At 32.0% G+C, this 21,153-nt stretch overlaps 1 protein-coding gene and 1 long non-coding RNA gene across 8 annotated transcripts in view; one reads left to right on the forward strand and one right to left on the reverse strand.

Annotated features, from left to right (window-relative positions):
• The window catches only part of NFAT5 (nuclear factor of activated T cells 5), a 122,346-nt gene that overhangs the window by 56,487 nt on the left and 44,706 nt on the right, over positions 1–21,153 (reverse strand). For 4 of the 6 annotated variants that reach the window (XM_038538472.1, XM_038538471.1, XM_038538470.1 and 1 more), the window contains 2 exons: positions 15,643–15,768; positions 1,543–2,101 (listed from right to left, as the gene is read on the reverse strand). In XM_038538472.1, the coding sequence (XP_038394400.1) occupies positions 1,543–2,101; positions 15,643–15,768 (685 nt within the window). Of the gene's footprint in view, positions 1–1,542; positions 2,102–2,545; positions 2,608–15,642; positions 15,771–21,153 lie in introns of those variants that run through there. The other 2 variants (XM_038538473.1, XM_038538474.1) reach the window with 2 other exon arrangements.
• On the forward strand, positions 9,009–19,708 carry LOC111096051. Of its 2 annotated transcripts, none has more exons than XR_005360203.1 (3): positions 9,009–9,175; positions 11,093–11,377; positions 19,652–19,708. It is a non-coding gene; the product is annotated as an uncharacterized LOC111096051 (long non-coding RNA). The 2 variants fall into 2 exon arrangements; XR_005360204.1 differs by having other exon boundaries at positions 19,649–19,707.

The following is a 21,153-nucleotide window of genomic DNA, read 5'->3' on the forward strand; positions in this document are numbered from 1 at the left end:
GTTGACTAATCCTATGTCAAAATTTTATTTGTTCTTCATTTGGACCTTTAACATTTATTTCAGTATAAAAATGAAAATCTCTCTTCCGGAACTTAAAAAAATTTTTTTTGCATTGAAGCCCAAATAAACACATACTTATATACACAAGTCTTTTAAATCAGTGCTATCATGTTTCAGAGCATTATTCTCTAGGTACTACTTCTACAAATATGTTCTAGAATTGACTTTGCTAATAGCAAGAATTTACGAAAGGGTGTATCTTACTGTTTTTTTTTTTTTTTTTTTTTAAAGATAATTTCCTAATCTGGACTTTCTAAAAAGAAAAAAAAAAAAACATTTAAATGTGTATTTTTATTTAACTACATCACCCCAAAGGAGTTCTAATTGAGAGAAGAAAAGAAAAACAGTATAGAATAATTATGCCTAAATGATAGATATTACTTTAAAAATGTAATATGGGGAGAATATTTAAGAACAAGCTTAATATACATTAAAAATATTCTCTAGAATGTTCAACCAAATTTCTAACTTAAAAGAAATGAATGATGTCATCGAGTAGTAAACCAACCAAAAGCTTCTCCAACAGCCTTTGTAACAACCTGAAATTGTAGGAGGTTCTGGGTCAACTAAAGGACCATAATCTGCCACCCAAAAAAAAACCTCTCAAAATCCAATGAGTTACATTTTATCAAGTTATGTTGAATGCACTACAGAAAAATCTAATTTAAAAAGCAATTAAATATAATAAAAGTACTAAAGGAATTACAAAATTAAAAATAATTCATAGTATTCTGTATTATAGCAATAAATATTCTCTCCTATAGCCATGGAGATATATTTATTTACAGATATGTTTACAGTAAGTGCTGTGAACTGGCGGAGATGAATGAAAATTCAAATGTGTACCATGGTCGTGTTCTATCATCTTCCAATACATTAACCCAGAATCACAGATAAAAAAATTAGTGATATATTTATTCTTCTTTAATGTCAGCACAATGTATCAAAGAAAAAGCTTAAAAAGTACATGAATAAATGATGAGAATCAAACCGTCAATTTAGTTTTTTCTTGTTTTCAATCAAAAGCAAAAAGAAAAAGTCTAAAATCCTCATAGAAATGGAAATGGGTTGATCTATATGGGGAGACAACATGAAAGAACACAAACTAGCCCTTTTCGAACGTTTTGAGTTAACTATAGCCATTACATTGTAGTTATTTCTCTGAGTAAAAATATTTTTAAATCCTTTTAAAATACAAATCCATTTGTAATTTAAAAGTCATTTCAAAACAGATTATTTTCTACTACTGAATCATACCCATAATAAAATACCTATTGCTAAAATCTATTAATAATATGTTTTTCTCTAGTGAAACTTGGTAATTTTAAGTTAGAACTTTCATGTATTTCTATGATAAATTCAGTATCTTTGCTTTATATGCACACTTGAGCTGAGCAATTACAAAAACTGGGGAATGATTTATTTATTTTTTGTTTTGTTTTGCATAATGGTGATAGAACTTTAAAAAATGTGAATACCAACCCATTTCCTGCTTTTGAGTTGCCTTTGTTGTCCGTGGTAAGCTGAGAAAGCACATAGTGAGGTGCTTTGGCACTGTCGGCATCAAATATATCCATATTAGATTCTTCACAATCTCGTCGTTTGACCCCCGGCCTCTGCTTTGGATTTCGTTTTCGTGATTTACGAGGTACCTCAGTGTTATCATTGTAGGAACTGGTGCTCATGTTACTGAAGTTGGAGGGGGAATCCTCCATCCACATACTGCAGCTCTGCTCTGATTCCAATCCACACCCCTCATCCTGGCAGGACATCCGACTGTTATCCAGCAAGTCCTCAGGTGGTGGTGAGATGTACAAGACTGTGTGCCTCTTCGGTGTTGATGGATGCTGCTGAACTGTGTTACTGGTTAACTGCTTTTCACTTACCCCTCTGTTACTTACCCCCAAGGCTGAGGAGCAGCTCTCCACTTGCATAGCCTTGCTGTCGGTGACTGAGGTAGAATAAATGGTAGGGCTGGAAGAGGTGGTAAAGGAGCTGCAAGCACCGCCCATGGAGGAAGAGGAGGGAGCTGAAGAAGCATCTGCGGTGTACAATTTAAGAGTAAATACACTATACATGTTTTCACCTATGCTGGCTAGCAGTCCCATTGAAAATGTGATTCGTGAACTGATTGTTTTTCCCCAAAATGAATAGTTGGAATTTGGTTAAGTTTTAGAATATAAATGCTTCAAGCAATATAAGGCCTAAAAAACGCAATTTTAAAAAATGCCCAAACAGCAATATTTTACTTGTTATAATTGATAGATTTTTAAAAATCTAATTTAATGTTTTAAGCTGTAAAGCAAGAATAAAGCTTTTATTGCCTCAGCTGGATGTTCTGTTGAATTTTAATCATTTAAGATAATAAAACCCCAATATGAAATATATGCTTGTGGTCCACATTCAATGCCAATTAAATAATCCATTATAGAATTTGAAAAGTGGGACTGTGCTTAGCCACAAAATATTAAAATAAGTTTCTAACCTATGAAGCAGAGAACTACAGGTCATTTTTAATGCAGACACTCCCTGCTTCAGAGGCAAATCCTGGAATAAAAATATGAGAAAATAAATGAGAAAAGAGCTGCTGATTATTCCAGATATCAATTATAAAATGAGAAATAAATAGAAAAAATATATAATCAACTGAATTGGAGGCAAAATGGAACTGGTACCGTCACTATGATTGTTGTAAAATCTAGAATAAAAGTGATAAAGTTCGATTTGGAATATGCTAGGCTGTGGAAGATAAGGAAGTTAACCACAGAGGGTATCCAGAAGTTAGAAATAGCAGTTCAAAACTATAATCTCTAGAGTAAATAAATCCATCCTTTATGGCAGAATGAAAGCTGGGTTAAGACTGATTATTGGATGGATTTCTCTTACAAAGTACTTGATTACACACTCAGCAATTGGTTACCACTATCTATTTCCTCTCTCTTTAATGAGCCTACTTGATTTTAAGGGAATTTCTTAATATAAGTAATAGTAACTTTTATTGACTGAAGTCTAACAAAAAAGAGTTAAATAAAAAATTCTAGTGCTGGGGAAGCACTAGAATTAGTTTCTATAAAAAGGTCTTTTATAAGGCCATTTAGTTATTATACCTAGCAAGAAAGATTTAAGTGTATCTTTCAAAACATGTGGCAACCAGCAGAACAGCTTGTTGAAAAATAATACTACTTTAACCATTAAACAGCACGAACTCAGAGGCACACTAATAATGCTAAGGTTGGAAGTTGTCAGTTCTAAAATTTTAGAAATGCCATTTGATCTTGTATAAGATATGGAGAGACTCATAATCCCATACACCAAACTTAAAAATTGGTAACGTGACAGAGATAAAAGATATGTTTAAATCTAAAATTAGTTTTTATCTATAGCCAAGTGTGCCACTGTGTTAAAGTGGTAGGATAAAACTTAAAAATGTAATGTGCAGTCATTGGAATTGCAACATTCTTATCAACTCTAATGTAAAGAGTGAAATGTAAGAATGTCAATGTTCAGATAATCAAAAGCCAAGTGCCAAAGATCTATTTTTAAATTAAAAACATACCAGAACACTTAAATCAATTAAAAGAGCTAAATTCACCCATAATTTTTCATCACTGCTGTCAAAGCTGAAGAGCATAGTAATTATATTAGCCATTAATGATGTGATCTACATAATGCCATGTGGAAATATTTTCCCCAACTATCATAAGTCAAAGAACCTAGAGCAATTAAGATGATACCAGTTCCATTTTCCACTTTGTGTCCTTGTCAAATGCAGTAGCTGAAATTGGAAAATTCAGTCACTTTAAACTGCATTCCAATTTAAAGAAAAATTTATCAATTTCATATCATGCATTAATGCAATGTTTTCTTAGTAAATAAATATTTTAAAAGATTTGTAAAAACTACAAAATCTAGATGCTAATGTCAGTGACAGTTTAGGAGCTGATTTGTAGCCACTTTGGGTTTAAATAACAAGTTTTTTCCTCTTTTTTTTTTAAATACTATAAAAATCATTTTTAAAAAATAGAAAACTTATTATAACATTCCTCCATCTGTTCCAACTATTGGCAAAATGAAACTAAATTTTTGTGTGTGTATAAGCCTATGTTCTTCATCTTCAGAGAAATAAAAGTATGCAGCATGCAGTATTTGCAGTGGAACACACAAAACATGCAGCATGAATGCTGTGTGAATGTGTATTTCTATGAAGCGGCTTTCCCCCACCCATTCTTTCTGAATCTAAATATCATGCAAATGAGAATGCAGAATATGAACATCTCAGGGATCCCTGTCCATGACAGATGGAAAGTACTGGTGGAAAGCGATCATGAACTCAAAAGCAAGTTACTTGATATTTATGAATTTAATATGCAAGACATAGCCTGGTATTGCTCTTACAGGTATATATGATTTTATCTTGCAAATCTTACCAAAGTAATCATGTTATAAAACCCAATTGATATAATCATACATAAATGTCTGTTCTGGGACAGGTATGCCAAACTGTGATCTCATACCCTACATAAATTAAAATATTCTATACATTTTCCTTGGACACCTAACATACAATTTTTATATTTTACCTGCAGTTTCCTGGATATACTTATTAAATAAAAAAGTTCATTAGCACAAAACTATGAAACTGAAAACATAAACTCTGTCAGAAGACAGCAGTAAGCATCCTTTAATTAAAAAGTATTACTTTTTAAAGCCTATCTCAGTTTGAGCCTAAATTACAAAAGATTCTATTCATTTTAAGACTATAATAAGACAATTTTTTAAATTATAAAACTCTTTACAACAATATTATTTTTACGTTGATAATGACAATAATAGTGTATAAAATCCTTTGCATAAAGATGTTACATTCTGGTTAGCAAGACATCATCTAAGTGTAATAATAATGCCAAATGAGGTGGTGAAGAACTATGGGCCCCTTTTTAGATCTTTCTTAGACCCTCTCAACATCTAATACAGTACCTTGCATATAGTAAAAATTTTAATTTTTTATTAAACTGATTTATTGGAAGCCAATATTTGATATATATGTTGAATTATATTAAAGTTATATTGACCAATAAATGTAACAATGTGCCCATGATGAACATGTCAGGTATAAAAAAAGGATTTACTACTCCAAGTGCTTAAAATATGTATGACTATAATAGCATTATCTGATACAGGGAAGGGTTTAGAAGTACCTTAAGAGTTTAGAGGTAACTACTTGCTATTTCTACAGAGTATACTAATAACTTCCTTTCTTGAAATATATATAAGCCATATTATCTATTTGTGTATTAATCCATAAATTTACTAAGAATAAAACATTATTTATTAAAAATGCATTAAATTATATGAAAAACATTTTTGATTTCTAAATACAAATTTCTCATTCCCAAGCAATCCCAGAAAAGCATAAAGAACATTACTGGGAATATTATAAATGCACTTAAAATATCTACAAAAACCTTTCAGTGACTATATCATTAATATCAAGAAACAGCTTTAAATGACTTTCTATAGAACTAAAATGCTAATGTAATCCTGCCTCATCTATATATTCTTTTTTATTTTTAAGTTGTTATGAACAAAATATGCTAACCCCCTTTTTTGGTTTTAAGTCCCCACTTTTATCCATTAGGAATGTACAGATTACATTTTATTGCTGCATATTAAAAGTACACAAACTCCAAATAAAAATGTTCTAATAACTGCTTTTATTTTCTTCTCACTAAGCAGAATAGTTGCAATGTTATTTCTATTTCATACCTTTATAATTTGTTCTTTTAAATCCCATACCAATGCTCTGTAAAGTTTTAAATTTTTCTTAAAATTTTCTTAAAATTCTCTTACATAAGTAACACATGAATAAATTTTTCATTTTTTTCTTTTATGAAAAAATTATCTTTGAACCTAAAGGAATTCTATTTTTCCGTAACACTTTTGTGACTAGAGAGCATGGCGAACCAAAGGGAAAACCATTTCTACATTTACTAATGAAGACTTATAATTTCAAAAGAATAGATAATTCTAAAATATGTAAGTGAAAGGAAGTATCATATTTATAGTGTTCTATGTCTAAGCCTAACAATTCTATTATTAGCAGTAGCCAATTACTAGACTGCCAGTAATGATAGCGAACATAAGTTGTATATTATATTCTTTTAAGAACTGATGGAATCATTAAAGTTCACTATAAATATTCAAAGTAGTGGTGATAGAGTGGCAGATATTGCCTACATGGATATCCTAGAATTTCTAAGTATTATTAAGTATTATTATTTGAATTTAAAACATTCTTTAAGTCCCTAAAAGAAACAAAAACCTATCACTAATTTAAAATGTGTGGCAAAATAGCATTTAACTGAGCTTCTATGATAAAATTGTGATTTCTAGCATTTAAATAAGCACATATATTTTAAAACTTTCAACATCAGTGCAAAATCATTTAAGCTTCCTAACAAAGTCATTAAAACAAAGCCATAAAATTTTGCAGGTGTGCTTAAGTGAACCAATAGTGGAACGGAGAAGGAGTAAACCATTGACTGTTCAGAAAATAATCTTAAAAACCAATCCAGGTATTTGGAAACATTTCCATTCTAAAACACTTATTGTTCAACCTCAGTTATCCTTTTAAAGCATTTCATTTTCTTTCTGGTAACAATGACTTCAAATCTAAACATCTTGCCTGATAAAAGTCACCAGATACAAGGACATCATTTTAGATCAAAGAAGAAAGATATTGAGAGAAAAAAATTGTAAGGCCAACATTCATGTTGCTAAGGGATTGAAAAATCTAGAACACACAAAGTGGCTGCAAACCTGCTTTGTCAACACCTTACATGCCAACCTTCATTTTCTACTTTTCTTCTTCTTCTTCTCATAGTATTAATGTAAAGTTTAAAACTTTACAAAAAGTTTTTAGTTTCAATCAGTATCAATCCACTATTTAGAAACAAAAAAAGAAAGGAAGGAAGGAAGAAAGAAAGAAAGAAAAAAAAGACTTATGAAGAAGTCTGAAAACGAGACCGACCTATACCCTGGGTGAGATTGGATGGGTTAAGTGTCTCTGGCACTATTTGTCTTCACTATTGACAGACACTGTCACACAACCCACCACACGATGCCTGTCTCTGAATGGCGAAGCTAGAATGCAAGTTAAGTGTATTAATAGAAAAAACAACTAGCATCCCAGCATATAAAATAAGCAATCCAGATTACTTTACCAAGAACAAAAAAAAAAAAAAAAAAAAAAAAAATTGTAGGATTGATCATTTAATTTACACTTTTAACAATTTCAATTTCCATTTGTACTTTCCCCACCCACATAAGTTAACATGCCACAATAAGCAATGTTTGAAAACAAACTTTAAAAAATTAAATTATCAACATCCAAATAAATGCATGTGGAAAAATTTCTTATCCAAACTTTTTGTTAACTCATATTCACCAATTTGTTCTCCTGTTTACTAATGCAATCTAATCCATAAGCCAGAATGGTCTCTCTCAGGTGTTTTTCAGGCTGTACTTTTACCCAAATTCCCTTGAAGTAAAAGGGAAACCAAAACACTCAAGAAGTAAGAAATACCTGTATTTTAGCAGCAAAAGAATCTTTTCATTTCTCAGGCCTACTTCCTCATACTCCTCAAAAAAGTAGCAATTTTCACTTTTAAATTAGATATGCTATTGTACATAAAACGTTTGATCTAGAGGCTCTATTTTAAAAAATAATTAGCACTGTTGCTGAAGCTGAAAGGTTACTGATTTATTGGAAGCCATCTTTTTCTTCCCCAGTCCATCAAATTGCCAATTAGAGTTCTAATACTACACAATAATTATTCTCCCATTTTTAATCTAAATTCTCCTAAAATAATTATTTTTTACCTTGTCAGAATGCAGGAAGGAGGAGAGGGAGAAAGAGAAAACCTTAAGGGCAGGCTCCACACCCAGCGCAGAGCCCAATATGGGGCTCAATCTCACAACTCTTGAGGATTATGACCTGAGCTGAATCAAGAGTCAGATGCTTAACCGACTGAGCCACCCAGGTGCCCCTATTCACAGAGTATTCATTAAAGAATGTTTCCTGAAAAATAAAATGCTTACAAAATTTGTTAAGTGTCCTGACATTTATAGCAATGTTTAAACATATCTTCTGTCCCATTCAACCCTAAATATCTAAGCACAGTGTAAAATACATACTAGGTATATATTATGCAATTTGGTTTTAAATCCTTTCCTGTTGGAAAAGAAAGATGCTTTTTTACCATCCGGTGATTTAAGTACTACTGGATAACATCACTGGTCAATACTGAGTGAAGAGACTAAAGCCTAAAAAGAATCCTTTACCTCAAAAAGATTAAACTAAAAGGGAATAATTATACTAGCTGATACTATATTTATTACACTGTCAAAGACCCCAAGAAGTACAGGCTAAAAAAAAAAAAAAAAAAACCAAACAACTATTCAACTATTTTACTATTTGAAAGGGAATATTATGTGAAGACAAAAACAGAGATTGTCACTATATTAATTTAGGTAAGAATTAGAGAAAAACAGTTCTGAAGGATGCTATTTGAAGGTCACCTCGATGCATTATCACATAATACACTTTAACATATTTAGATTAAATAATAAAGGTACTCCTGCCAACTCTAAGTCCAATGTCTTCATTTTTTTTTCTTTTTTTTAGAGGAGACCAAAAAGGGGGAAGAAAGTATTTGTATTGTTAAAATCTGTAATTTAATTAATCAGGTTTTACACCTGGGTCTGGGTTAGAGTGGATATTAGATCCACAAGCAAAAGTGTCTATGCAAAAAACATAAGGTAAATTATACATTGTTCTATTAGAAATTCTGACAGCTGATCACACAAATGTATCAGTTCATTTAAAAAAGGTGGGAAGAGAATTCTAGGAACTAGAATCCCTAATAGTCACCTTTTAGAATCTCCCTTTGAGAAATGTCTGTTCTCCCTATGACTCATCATCTTCTATCAATGTCTCTTTTATATACAAGGGTTCATATTGAGAGAGTGTCAACATGAAAGAATAAGTCAGAATGTAAATACCATGGCTCATGAGTGGCTCTATCTCGACTAACAGGCAAAATTTCAAAATAAGGTATAAAAAGAGACTGGGTGAGAATGGAAAGAAAGAAGCAAAATAAGGTTAAAAACTTATTTTTATAAGATTAAGATCTATTTGTTTAAACTTTACAAATGAAAGGAGAAACGTAGGAGGAAAGTCAATGTTTACTGAATGATCATTAATTCTCTGGTAATGTTAAGTGTTTTACATATTTATCTTTGTAATAACCATAAGAAGCTGGTATTAGCTGTGTAGTGATAGGGGCAATATTACAAATTTTTTAACTTCTACAAAATTATGTCTGTATGATAGAAATGATATGATAGCAATAAGATGCAAATTAGATCCTAATGATTCCAAAACCCGTATTAATTTTATTATTTTTCATGTGTGGGAGAAATAAATAAATAGAAGTAAAACTATAACGTGTGTGTGTGTGTGTGTGTGTGCGTGTTATTATCTAGATTATGCCTGTACAGGCCTGGCACTTTGAGGTGCTTTCTCAGTTATTTTCTATTTAATTTAATTGACAATAACAACTTTTCATGAAGGGATGACGCAGGAAATGAATTTTAGCTCAGTGGGCTAAATAAATACCACTGGATGGATATCTACTTGCATTTATTGATAAAAAGGTAATGTACTCTCACGCCAAAAATAATCAAGGATCTAACATATCTCATACCTTTATTACTTTTTAACAGCATAGTTCACTGAATATTTTGACTTAATCATCTACTACATGGTGTTTTTTAAATCATGAAATATTCAAAACTAATACTGTTTCCTCTGCTCATATTTTAACAAATACTACATGATTTTATTTTTAAGAGAAAATAATTAACAGAAACAGCTGAAATCTTTTGTTGTGCCCTACCCTAATCCATTCTCCTTACTCCTGCCCAGCTGGAGTACTATTTATACAACTTTATTGATATTATATATACAACTGTTATAAAACAATTACTTACGGCAATTGGCATGGTGACACCTTTTACTTATGATATTATCAATCTTATTGATGATGTAAGAAAGTAAGCCCACTTCTATTAACTTATTAATATTAAATTGTATAAAATACATTAAAATAGATCTGCCTATTTTTTGCATGTATTTTGTCTATTGAAGGTTGAAATCATTGAGCAGTTTTAAAATGCTACTCTAAAAAAAATAAAAATAAAAAAAATGCTACTCTACACACTCAGGTAATATAAAAATATGCTTTTTCTATCAGAAACAGAATAAATCACAGTATTTATAGAGTTGTTGCTAAAAATTATCAAGAGGTAAAGATAAGCATTAAAAGGATAAATCAACAGGCTATATGTACTTTTTGTCAATGAAAATTTATAAAACAGCCTCCAGAATTCTTGTTTCTGAATTCACCATTATGTCCCAAGTTTGCTTATGCTTTTCATTTTAGTAATGCAGATGTTAACATAAATCTAAATGTATACATTTATACATATAGAAATATAGAAATGTATACTTTAGATTTACAATATAATTTCAGTTAAAAGACAATGAGGAATAGAGTTTTTACACCTACTTGCAACATATTTGTAACTAAGATCTGATTTCCTTCTGGAAGTGCTCTAACTTTCTAGAAAAAGTTGAAATGGCCATATAGAATAACCAAGATCAAATAACATTTTAGCTCACAACATCAATATATAGGTGAATCACCATTCCTGCTAATGAGCTTTGGGTATAAATTTTTGGAATAGTATACTACATAAATGGCCAAAATTCTGAAATATGTTTACCAAGTTAACTTAGGACAGCAATCAAAGGCAAATTTGCTCCTCAAAATTTATTCAGCTGAAGAAAATACAAATTACATAACTGTAAGTAAGTTACAATAAATTCAATCAAATGCATAATTCTGTTGCTGTGAATCACTGTTATTAAAACTTAATATTCTTCTAGAAATCATATTCTCATTTGTAGATCCTGAAACTTGCAGAAATAAGGGGCGTATGGCTTTTACAACTCAATATCCTACACGCTGCTTAGTCCAGGAACTGCAGTTATCTAAGTAAAATAGAGGCACACAATTCCCTGAAGTAAAATGGCAAGAAGAAAAGAACTGAGACCTCATCGGGAAAGAAGAGAAGTATCTTGTACCTAGGACTGAAATATGATGATATGCAAATTGCCTAGCACAATTCCTATAGTAGGAACTAAAAATGGCAACTTACATTTTCTTCAACTCATATTTTGTATTGCTGTTATGTATGTTTAGAAATTCCTATTTTATTAGATGATTAAGATATCTAAAATTAAAGTATAGCTGCTCTTTGATTATAGGACATTAATTTAGCTCTCTAGCATCCTCTCCTCTAATATAAATAGCACTCAATTATGCTATTTCAGTATAGAAGGTATCTGTTAAGTACTTGGCGATTATTAACTGCTGTAGCATTTGTAAAATTCAAAGCACTATTTAATAAGTCTCTTCCTTCTAACAAAAAAGCATATTATATAGATCACCTTATATAAAGTCATTAACTAAAATTACAACCTTTAAAAACCTCTGATGACCTAACTAGTGGAGATATTCAACAGGTATTTCTATTACACATGCTTAATCTGTGTGTACACCTATACAAATTAAAAAGTGCTACAAAGTATTAGTATCCTGAAACTGTATTATTTATTTAAAAAGTATTAATATATAATTATTGAAAGTAAATTAATAATTTTATGAAAACAAATAACAAAGAATCACTAGTTATTCTTAAGATTCTCTGGCTGAATTATAAAACTTATGGTTTGATTAATTCATTGTTTACCTCAAGAATTAGAATAAAAATTTTAAAGAAAATGAAATAGTTACTTTAGCAAAGTCATATTTTGATATAAACTAACAACATAATGCCATATCCCATATGAAGACAAAGAGTTTAGAATGGAATAAGAAAATAAACTGACTTTTTAAAATGAGGATTAAGTGTACTGTTCACTTCTAATGGAAAACTTCCTATTTTAGTTAAATTAAGTAAATCTAAGAATTAAAAACTAAACATATGAAGAGATTAAAAAATACTTGATTGATATAGGAGTTATTTACCAATAAAGCTGTTATTTAAGAAAAATGGCTGCCATAAGTCTTTGCAAAAACTCCCCACAGTCTGGTACAACTGTTTTAGTTCTAAATAATACCTGCATTTTAGTTCTTTAAAACCTATAGTACAGGATTCCACCCCCACAAAAACAAACAAAAATAATTCTTTCACAGTTTTCTATTTTTATTTTATTTTTAAAAAATATTTTATTTATTTATTTGTGAGAGAGACAGAGGCAGAGACACAGGCAGAGGGAGAAGCAGGCTCCATGCAGGGAGCCCGACGTGGGACTCGATCCCGGGTCTCCAGGATCATGCCCTGGGCCGAAGGCGGCACTAAACCGCTGAACCACCAGGGCTGCCCCACAGTTTGCATTTCTTGAGCAATTCCTTATCTTGCCGAAAATGCTATTAATTCATCTGGATGACTATTTTGTGTCAGGAAAACGGCCCCTGTCTTAACTGCTGAGAACCTACAATACTGTTCAGAAAATCTGTATTTCTACAACTTATTCACATATTGAACCTCAAACTTACTACCTCTTTCTTAACCCTCAAACTCTTAATTACCTTTCTAATGGGACAAAAGCAGAGATTTTACAAAAGTGAGGAGTACAGTGCTTGCTTTGGCAGCACGATACTAAAAAATGAGGAGTACAAATTTCAGACTGTTGATTCTCAGCTAGATTCCCAGATTTTGACACTTGACACATGGAGAGAGGAGGAGTTGTGTAGAAGTAAGCCCTTTTTCTCCCAGCCTCAGCCCTGGAACTTACCCAATAAAAAGATGTTACTGATGGGAATGAAAGTGTGAATAGTGTAGAGGCAGAGAAGGTTTGAGAGATACTCTTTTACCCAATATTCTGGATTGTGGATTAGCAGCATTATGTTTACTCATTCCCTCAATAATAAGTAAAGGGAAAAAAATCTAGATTGGCGAATCTGAGAAACACATTTTCAATAATTAAGTAATAAAGAATGTACATGAATACCTATATGCCCAGCCTCTTAATTTCAAAATTTAAATTGATTTAGAACTTGTGAAACACAAACCTTTATAGCAGAACTAGAAGTCTGTTCCCACCAGGCCCTCATACCTGATAGCAGCCAATCCGGCTCCTTCAAAACTCTGAAGAATTAACTACATCAAGAATCATCATTTTTATGCATTTCATATTTAAACAGCAAATTAAAAATAAAACTCAAAGAAGTCTAAATTAATGTGTCTTTCCTTAGACATCAAATCTTTTGGCCAGGAAACACTGAGTAAACTGGTAATCTACTCCAAATCTTTCTCTTTGACAGTTATGTCACTAAAGATATTCATGTCAAATAAAAAAGCAACTCCATAATGACATATACTAACTGATTTCCCTACAATTATTCTGTAATTTAAACTCTCTTACCTATAATGTTATATAACGAAGATTATTCTACCAATAAGACAGAATCCTTGAATAAGATTATATTGGTTACTAAAAGTAAATTTATGTAAAAAAAAATTACAAATGACTTGGTTTTAGACCATAGAAACTTTCTGTATGTGAATATAAGAAAACAGTCCATGTTATCTCCTCATTCTCTTTTCACCTTCTTTACAATATCAATAACTTCTCCCTCTAATAAGAATTTATTACTTCAGAATATTTCCTTTGGTTAACTCTTATTTTCATGATTTTTCAACTCATGTCTTTCAATCTAATTTATCTAGAGAAGATTTTCTCAACTATATAGGGGGAAGGAGGGAGGATCAACATTTTATGAGGGACTCAAATTCAAGAACTTTTAATACCTATATATAAAAACTTGTAATTGACTTTGGTATTATTTAAAAGGAAGTGTTCTTTTCCAAACCTGACATTTTTTCAGCTTTTAAAAGGAACTGGATCTACTGTCAACAGATGTTAAAAAGCACAGAAGAAACAGACTTTTAGTTCTATATAGATTCAACAAGTCTATAAAAAATAATCTCAAAAGATACAAAAGAAATCAGTTAGTCAATTTCTACTTGTGGATTTAAAGTGAAATATTTCATTACAATTTTTTTTCAAAAATATTTTATCATCTGATACAATTTTTAAGCAATATGTAAAATTTTAAATTCCAGAAAAAATAATCAAGGACATTTTAGAATCCAGTGGATATAAAGTAAAACCAGGTCATCTTACCAATTGGATAACTAAAAAGTTCACAATTAAATCCACAGAATCTGTTAGAAAATGTCTGGCAACACATGAACAGTGAGCAGGGCTGATAAGTTTCTTTGCTATGTTTAAGTTTTCCTGCCCTCAACCAGGAAGGCTGCGCACTGCAGTATATAGCTTAGGGAAAAGATTTGTACACAAGGTTAATGGTACACTGGTTAATGCATACAAGAAAAATATATCAAGTTCTATTACAGTACCAAATCCTTATTTAAACCATAACCTTCCGCTTCACTGTTCTTTTAGAAATGAAATGAATTTACTGAAAACAGTGCTGTGATGGATTTTAAGTACCACTTAAAAGATGCGAGGTATCATTGGATAAGAAACCTCTACTTAGAAGGATAAAATTTCAGAGTCTGTGTGTGTGTGTGTGTGTACACACACACACACACACATATATATAATTTTTCCCTTTTTTTTCCCCCTTTTTTTTTTTTTAAACCAAACACACTTAGCAGTCTATAAAACCCAACTAAAAAAAGAAATACAGTTGGGCAATCTAATATTATTAAAAGCACTCATTAATTTATCAATAATCAAGGTTTTTTTCTATTGGCTTGTCCATCAATCCTTTATTCTGGTTCATTAAAAAATGGAACCAATTTTATATAAAGTGTATGATTTGAGAGCTGAATAAAAATAAACTTGATACATTTAAAACATTATTTTCTATACTTTTTAATTGACATTACAAAATGGCCTTATATAAATAATACATTCAAATCTTCCATTACTTTCAACTGAATTTAAAACAAGTCTGAAGTGACGTTTTCAAATATAGGGAAAAAGTTACAGTAACATTCTATAAACGGAAAAGAGACTTGAGTGCTTGAGTCTTTTTTCAGATTATACAAAATAAAGTATTTTTCTCTTTCAGCAAATTTTTAAAAAGAATTTTTAAATTGAGATTCAAATGCTAATTTTCTATTCATAGCTTGGCATGTAATTTTTTTATGTGTAGTCAATAAAAGAGCTTGTTGTTTCCATAGCTGAAGGTAAGCTCCTAGAAAAGAAATGGCACTGACACATGTGCCAATATGAAATTTTAAGAAATAAGAATTGTATCAAGAAATGTATATTGAAATATTTTAAGGTTAAAAGTATTTTTAAACCTTCTAAAACAAACCCTCAAATCACACTCTTTTTGATATGAACTTTGCCAGCACTGTTCATGTTGGCCAGATAATACACTAGTTTTCTTTAAAAAAGTAAAATGAAATGCATACCAGCAGCAACTACAGCTGGAGGAGGCGAGCCTGCCTCACCACCACTTGTCTGACTCATTGATGCTACAGATGTTTCTCTAGATGGAGGTAACTGTAACTCCTTTGGGAGAAGATCATAGACAGATTCTGTTGGAGAAAGAAGAAAAAATTTTTATTTTATTTTTTAATTTTAAAGATGTTATTTATTTATTCATGAGAGAGAGAGACAGGCAAAGGGAGAAGCAGTTTCTATGCAGGGAGCCTGACGAGGGACTAGATCCCAGGTCTCCAGGATCAGACCCTGGGCTGAAGGCAGCGCTAAACCACTGAGCCACCCAGGCTGCTCAAGAAAAAAGTTTTATTTTTATTTTTTTTTATTTTTATATTTTAAGAAAAAAGTTTTAAAAGAATATAAGTCAATAACCTAATATATGAGCATGAAATTAATAAGTACTTTCACGTAGGAGGAGAACTATATTATGCACACACTCACACAAAAACTCCATATAATTACTGTGGTAATGAATTATTAGCAAATATTTTTCTTTTATTATGCAATTTTACTGAACTGAAGAATGAATTCTCCATTAATTTTGTCCCCTCTTTTCTTCTTGGCTTTATCCTTTATATTTAAGATGGTCTCTAAAGTTACTAAATTTTAGAACTGGATAAAATTAGAAAAAATGTAAGAAATGTCAAATAACAAAATGGTCCAATATCTTCCTTTGTAATAATGAGTGCAATTTACTATATCTTATCAGGTTTATTTGGCTTCTCCAATGAAACCATTAGTCTAGCCCTGCTCTTCTAACCAACACCTTTTAGTGAATATTTTAATTCATTATCATAATGTATTTTTCCCCTCCCAAAAAAGCTAAACAAGGAGTGCTAGTCATAGCTCAAGGAAATATTGTTCTTTTATTCTGAGCTAACTCCAAACTCTAGAAAGTCACAAGTATAGGATACTCTTAAATCAGAAAGGATAAAAGCCTAACTAAACTATGATTACTTTTGTATCTCAGACTAAAGAATACTTTTCTTTTTAATGTACTTTATAATCACTGTCCATAAAATTACATTTATCTCTACTAATTTAAAATTCTTTTATAGTTATTAATGTATGGTTTGGGGCACAAATAATTCTCAAAACATCCTGTAGGGGTAGTAGAATCAATGTTGGAAGAAACTTCAAAAGACCACTTAGAATCATATGCTCATTTTCAAAAGAAGTGAGACACAAGGTTTAAGAGACTTGCCTAGTATTCCAAGAAACTCAACATTCCAACAAATAAAAAAGATTATTAATTATTTGCATGAGATTAAAAAAACAAAGGTAGCACTATAAGATATTTTATTCTTGATAAAAACAATATTTTTAGTTACTGATTACTGAATGCATAAATTGATCTTTCCAATTAAAGTCTGAATTAGGTACACCAATTTTAATGTGGGCAGGGATAAGGAAGAGTGTCCTGAAGGAAAGATAAAATTAGAAGTTTTATCATTAAATGATCTCCATTCATAGTACAGAACCAACTGAAAGTTTTCTTTTGAAAAACTCTACTACCTAACACTTGGAGAACTTAATTAAAACAGAAATGCCAGTAACATCTAATATTGATTTTAAAACAATTGTATTTCTTCCTTATACATAAGAGAAGCACACTCAAGTCCTTTTGTCCAAACAAACCAAAAGGAAATATGAAAATAAAAATAGCTTAGATGAAAAGTGAAAGGATCTACCAAAATACATTTATGTCAAGGAAAAAAAATGTCCTAGTAATAGGCCATCATTAATAGCACTTCACTAGTTCTCCTTCTCTACTTCTTTAATTATTAAAATAAATACATCAAAACAAAACAAACCCTGTGGGCTGAAACACTCTACCTTTCCCAAAGTATATAAAATTTAATCTATACTAGAAGTATAAAAGCAATGTTAATAAAAATACATTGGAAAGTAACTAAATAGGGGGATCCCTGGGTGGCTCAGTGGTTGAGCATCTGCCTTGGGCCCAGGGCCTGATCCTGGAATCCCGGGATCAAGCCCCATGTTGGGCTCCCTGCGTGGAGCCTGCTTCTCCCTCTGCCTGTGTCTCTGCCTCTCTCTCTCTCTCTCTCTCTCTCTCTCTCTCTCTCTGTGTCTCTCATGAATAAATAGATAAAATCTTAAAAAAAAAAAAAGTGTGCAAAAGAGGTATTGACTCACAAATAAAAATATCTTAGGTATTTAAAAAAAAAAAAAGAACGTAACTAAATATAGAACTTAAATCTTAACCGTCCCCACAGCCTACCCCCCCAAAACAAACTAACATGCAAGGTCAAGTAGAAGGTGTAGGAATAGGAAGCATGGACTCATTCCTTCATCAAAGGTATTTTCTGATTAACTGACTCAAGCGTTTGGAAATCAAAGATGTCAGAAGTTTTATCATATCTACCCAAGCGAAGAAGCAGTTAATATAGTCATTACCATCATAGGCTCTGATTTCAGACATAACTGGGTTGGCTCTGCTACTTCAAACAATCCAAGACTTAAATCCTCATTAAAATTTTTCTTTTACCCATTATCTCAAAGAAACTCTTCTCAAGCTATAACTGTAGGACCCAATCACATATACTGGCCTTATTCTTAAATCTGCTTCCCTTAAGACATTAAAAAGATTAAAGGAAAAAAAAAGATTAAAGAAATATAAAGAAATATAAATTATGTTGTTAATACTATTCTAATTTACTCCTAAATTCAATCCAAATTACGGTTTTACAGTATCTACTGCCCAATGAAAGAACTTCTGAACAAGATCGTAGGTAATTTAAAATCCATGAAATTGAAAAATAGAAGAAAAAAAAAAAGTCCTAAGCTTGTACTAATCACCTCATGTTAAGATATATCTATTTTTCTTGTGTTATCTTTTAAACCAATTAGATAGATAAGGAAGGAATGAAATTCCAGGTTTATAAACAAGGAATATGAAGGAGACCAGGAAATCCATAATGGAAAGGCAGTTTCTTAAGGAAAGACTTCATTAGAAAACAAAAGTAAAATCACTTCTAAATTTTTTTTTTTTAAAGGGAGAGGGAATGGTCACTAGTTTTCTTTTTGGGATGGTAAAACGATCCAAAATTGGATTATGGTAATGATTACACAACTCTGTAAATAAACTAACTACTGAATCTGTACACTTTAAATGGGTGAATTTTATGATATGTAAATTTATATCAGTAAAGCTGTTTTCTAAAAAAAGAAAAAAAAAGGATGAGAACAAGTACAAATGAAAATGTACAAGAGCAAAGTACATCTCTCATTGTTCCTAATAAACCTTATGGATAAAAATCTCTCTTTATATAGCTTCTATTTATGAAAAGTGAAATTATGAAGGCCAAGATGCACACTAATTTACTTTTTAAGGGTCTTCTATCGGAGGGCCAGGAAAATGCCAACAGGTATAGTTATCCTACATTCAGTAAAATTCTGAGGAAAATCTTTAAAAGTTCTCATAACCTAGATGAAGAAATGCAGACTTTATAAAACAGGTAACTAAAGCAACAGCACCCAAAAAAGTATGGGTTCAACCTGGAAAGAGGGACATCTGGATGGCTCAGCAGTTGAGCATCTGCCTTTGGCTCAGGGCATGATCCTGGGGTCGGGATCCAGTCCTGCATTGGGCTCCTTGCTGGGAGCCTGCTTCCCGCTCTGTCAGTGTCTCTGCCTCTCTGTGTCTATCATGAATAAATAAATAAAATCTTAAAAAAAAAACAACAAACCTGGAGGGAGGTGGTTACTACATCAGTATCTTAAAGATATTGCAAATGTCATAGGCTTAAGAAGGATATATTATGTGTTGTAATTCATAACAGATCATGCAAGGCTGGAATATCTGCCCAGAGGAATAAAGTGAAATTTAGTTAGGATTAATGTAACAGCTGATAAAAATTGTTCTTGTACAATGTAATGAAAGGCACTCTCTTTTTTTTTAAATTGAGAAATAATTTCACTTTTCTATTTTATTTTTATTTTTATTATTTTAAGTAGGCTCCACGCCCAGTGCAGAACCCAACTTGGGGCTTGAACTCATAACTGTGAGATCAAGATCTGAACCAAGATCAAGAGTTGGATAATCGGGATCCCTGGGTGGCTCAGCAGTTTAGCGCCTGCCTTCAGCCCAGGGCGTGATCCTGGAGACCCGGGACTGAGTCCCACATCTGTCTCCCCGCATGGAGCCTGCCTCTCCCTCTGCCTGTCTCTTTGTGTCTCTCATGAATAACTAAATAAAATCTTTAAAAAAAAAAAAAGAGTTGGATAATCAATCAACGGAGCCACTCAGGCACACACCCCCTTTATTTTAAAGAACCTCTATACCTAACATGGAGCTTGAACTCACAACCCCAAGATCAAGAGTCACATGCTCCACCAACTAAGCCAGCCAGGCACTGTTTTCTAAGGAAATCTTTAAAATTCTAGTTTTCTAAGGAATTCTTTCCCTGGTCAGCCAGGATTGAAGTGACTGCTGTCTTACCTATTTTTTCTATTAACACTGCTAATAATTTATGTAGTAATGTTTAATCAACTCACTTGCTGGTTCATTATGCATTTTAGTTGACCAAAATCCCAAGCAAGTGTACTGCTTAAATATCCCTGTAGTAGAATTAGGGCAGGTGTGATATAATAAATGTTAACAGAAATTATTAACATAAGTATATGAAAAAGGATATTAGGCAGAAAGGGAAACAAGCTCAGATGATCAAGAATTTATCTTCTGTTGGTGCCATACTGTAGAGCCTAGGGCCATTAGGGGGAAGGAAGAAATGGAGTAATGAAATTATTTTCAGATACTGAAAGCAAACCAATACTTCCCAATTTGGGTGGGAAGGTGAACAATGTAAAAATGGGCTAACTGGCTGGTTTGTTTGTTTGGTCATTCAGAGTAAACTCTAATTGATCCATTTATGTCACTGATTATTTTCTGGGTCAATGTAGTTTTATTCTTCAACAGTGGTTACGAGGAGTTTTCCTATACTGCGTCAAACTCAAAGTAGACAGAAATCCTAGAGTACAATGCAGTGAAAGAAAAGGCAAAAATTGGTAACTTAATAGTGCAGCTTATTTTTTTTCCTCTCAATTGCGAACTCTGTTCCCAAACCACTGATAATCCAAACCTCATTCTCTATTGCTTCATTGTGTAAGTTGCTCAGTCCCAAGGAAAGGTAAAAAGACTTCAAACCCCCATACTCTCTCACTTTCCCCTAGAAGGGTCCAGGGTGATAAAATATAGGAAATAGCTGAGAAAAGGCATGTTCAGCAAAATAAGATTAATACAACTACCATTTACCAAGCATTTGGGGATGGGTCAGGCACTATGCAAAGGCACTGTATAGATTTTTAACTTAATTTCAAAACAATCCTGGGAGGCAGGTTTTACCAATAAAGAATCTGAAGACTGGGGCATCTGGGTGGCTGTGTCAGTTAAGCTTCAGCCTTTGGCACAAGTCATGATCCCAGGGTCCTGGGATGGAGCCCCACATTGGGGCCCTGCT

This window comes from Canis lupus, chromosome 5, assembly GCF_011100685.1.
Source record: "Canis lupus familiaris isolate Mischka breed German Shepherd chromosome 5, alternate assembly UU_Cfam_GSD_1.0, whole genome shotgun sequence".
Taxonomy (NCBI): domain Eukaryota; kingdom Metazoa; phylum Chordata; class Mammalia; order Carnivora; family Canidae; genus Canis; species Canis lupus.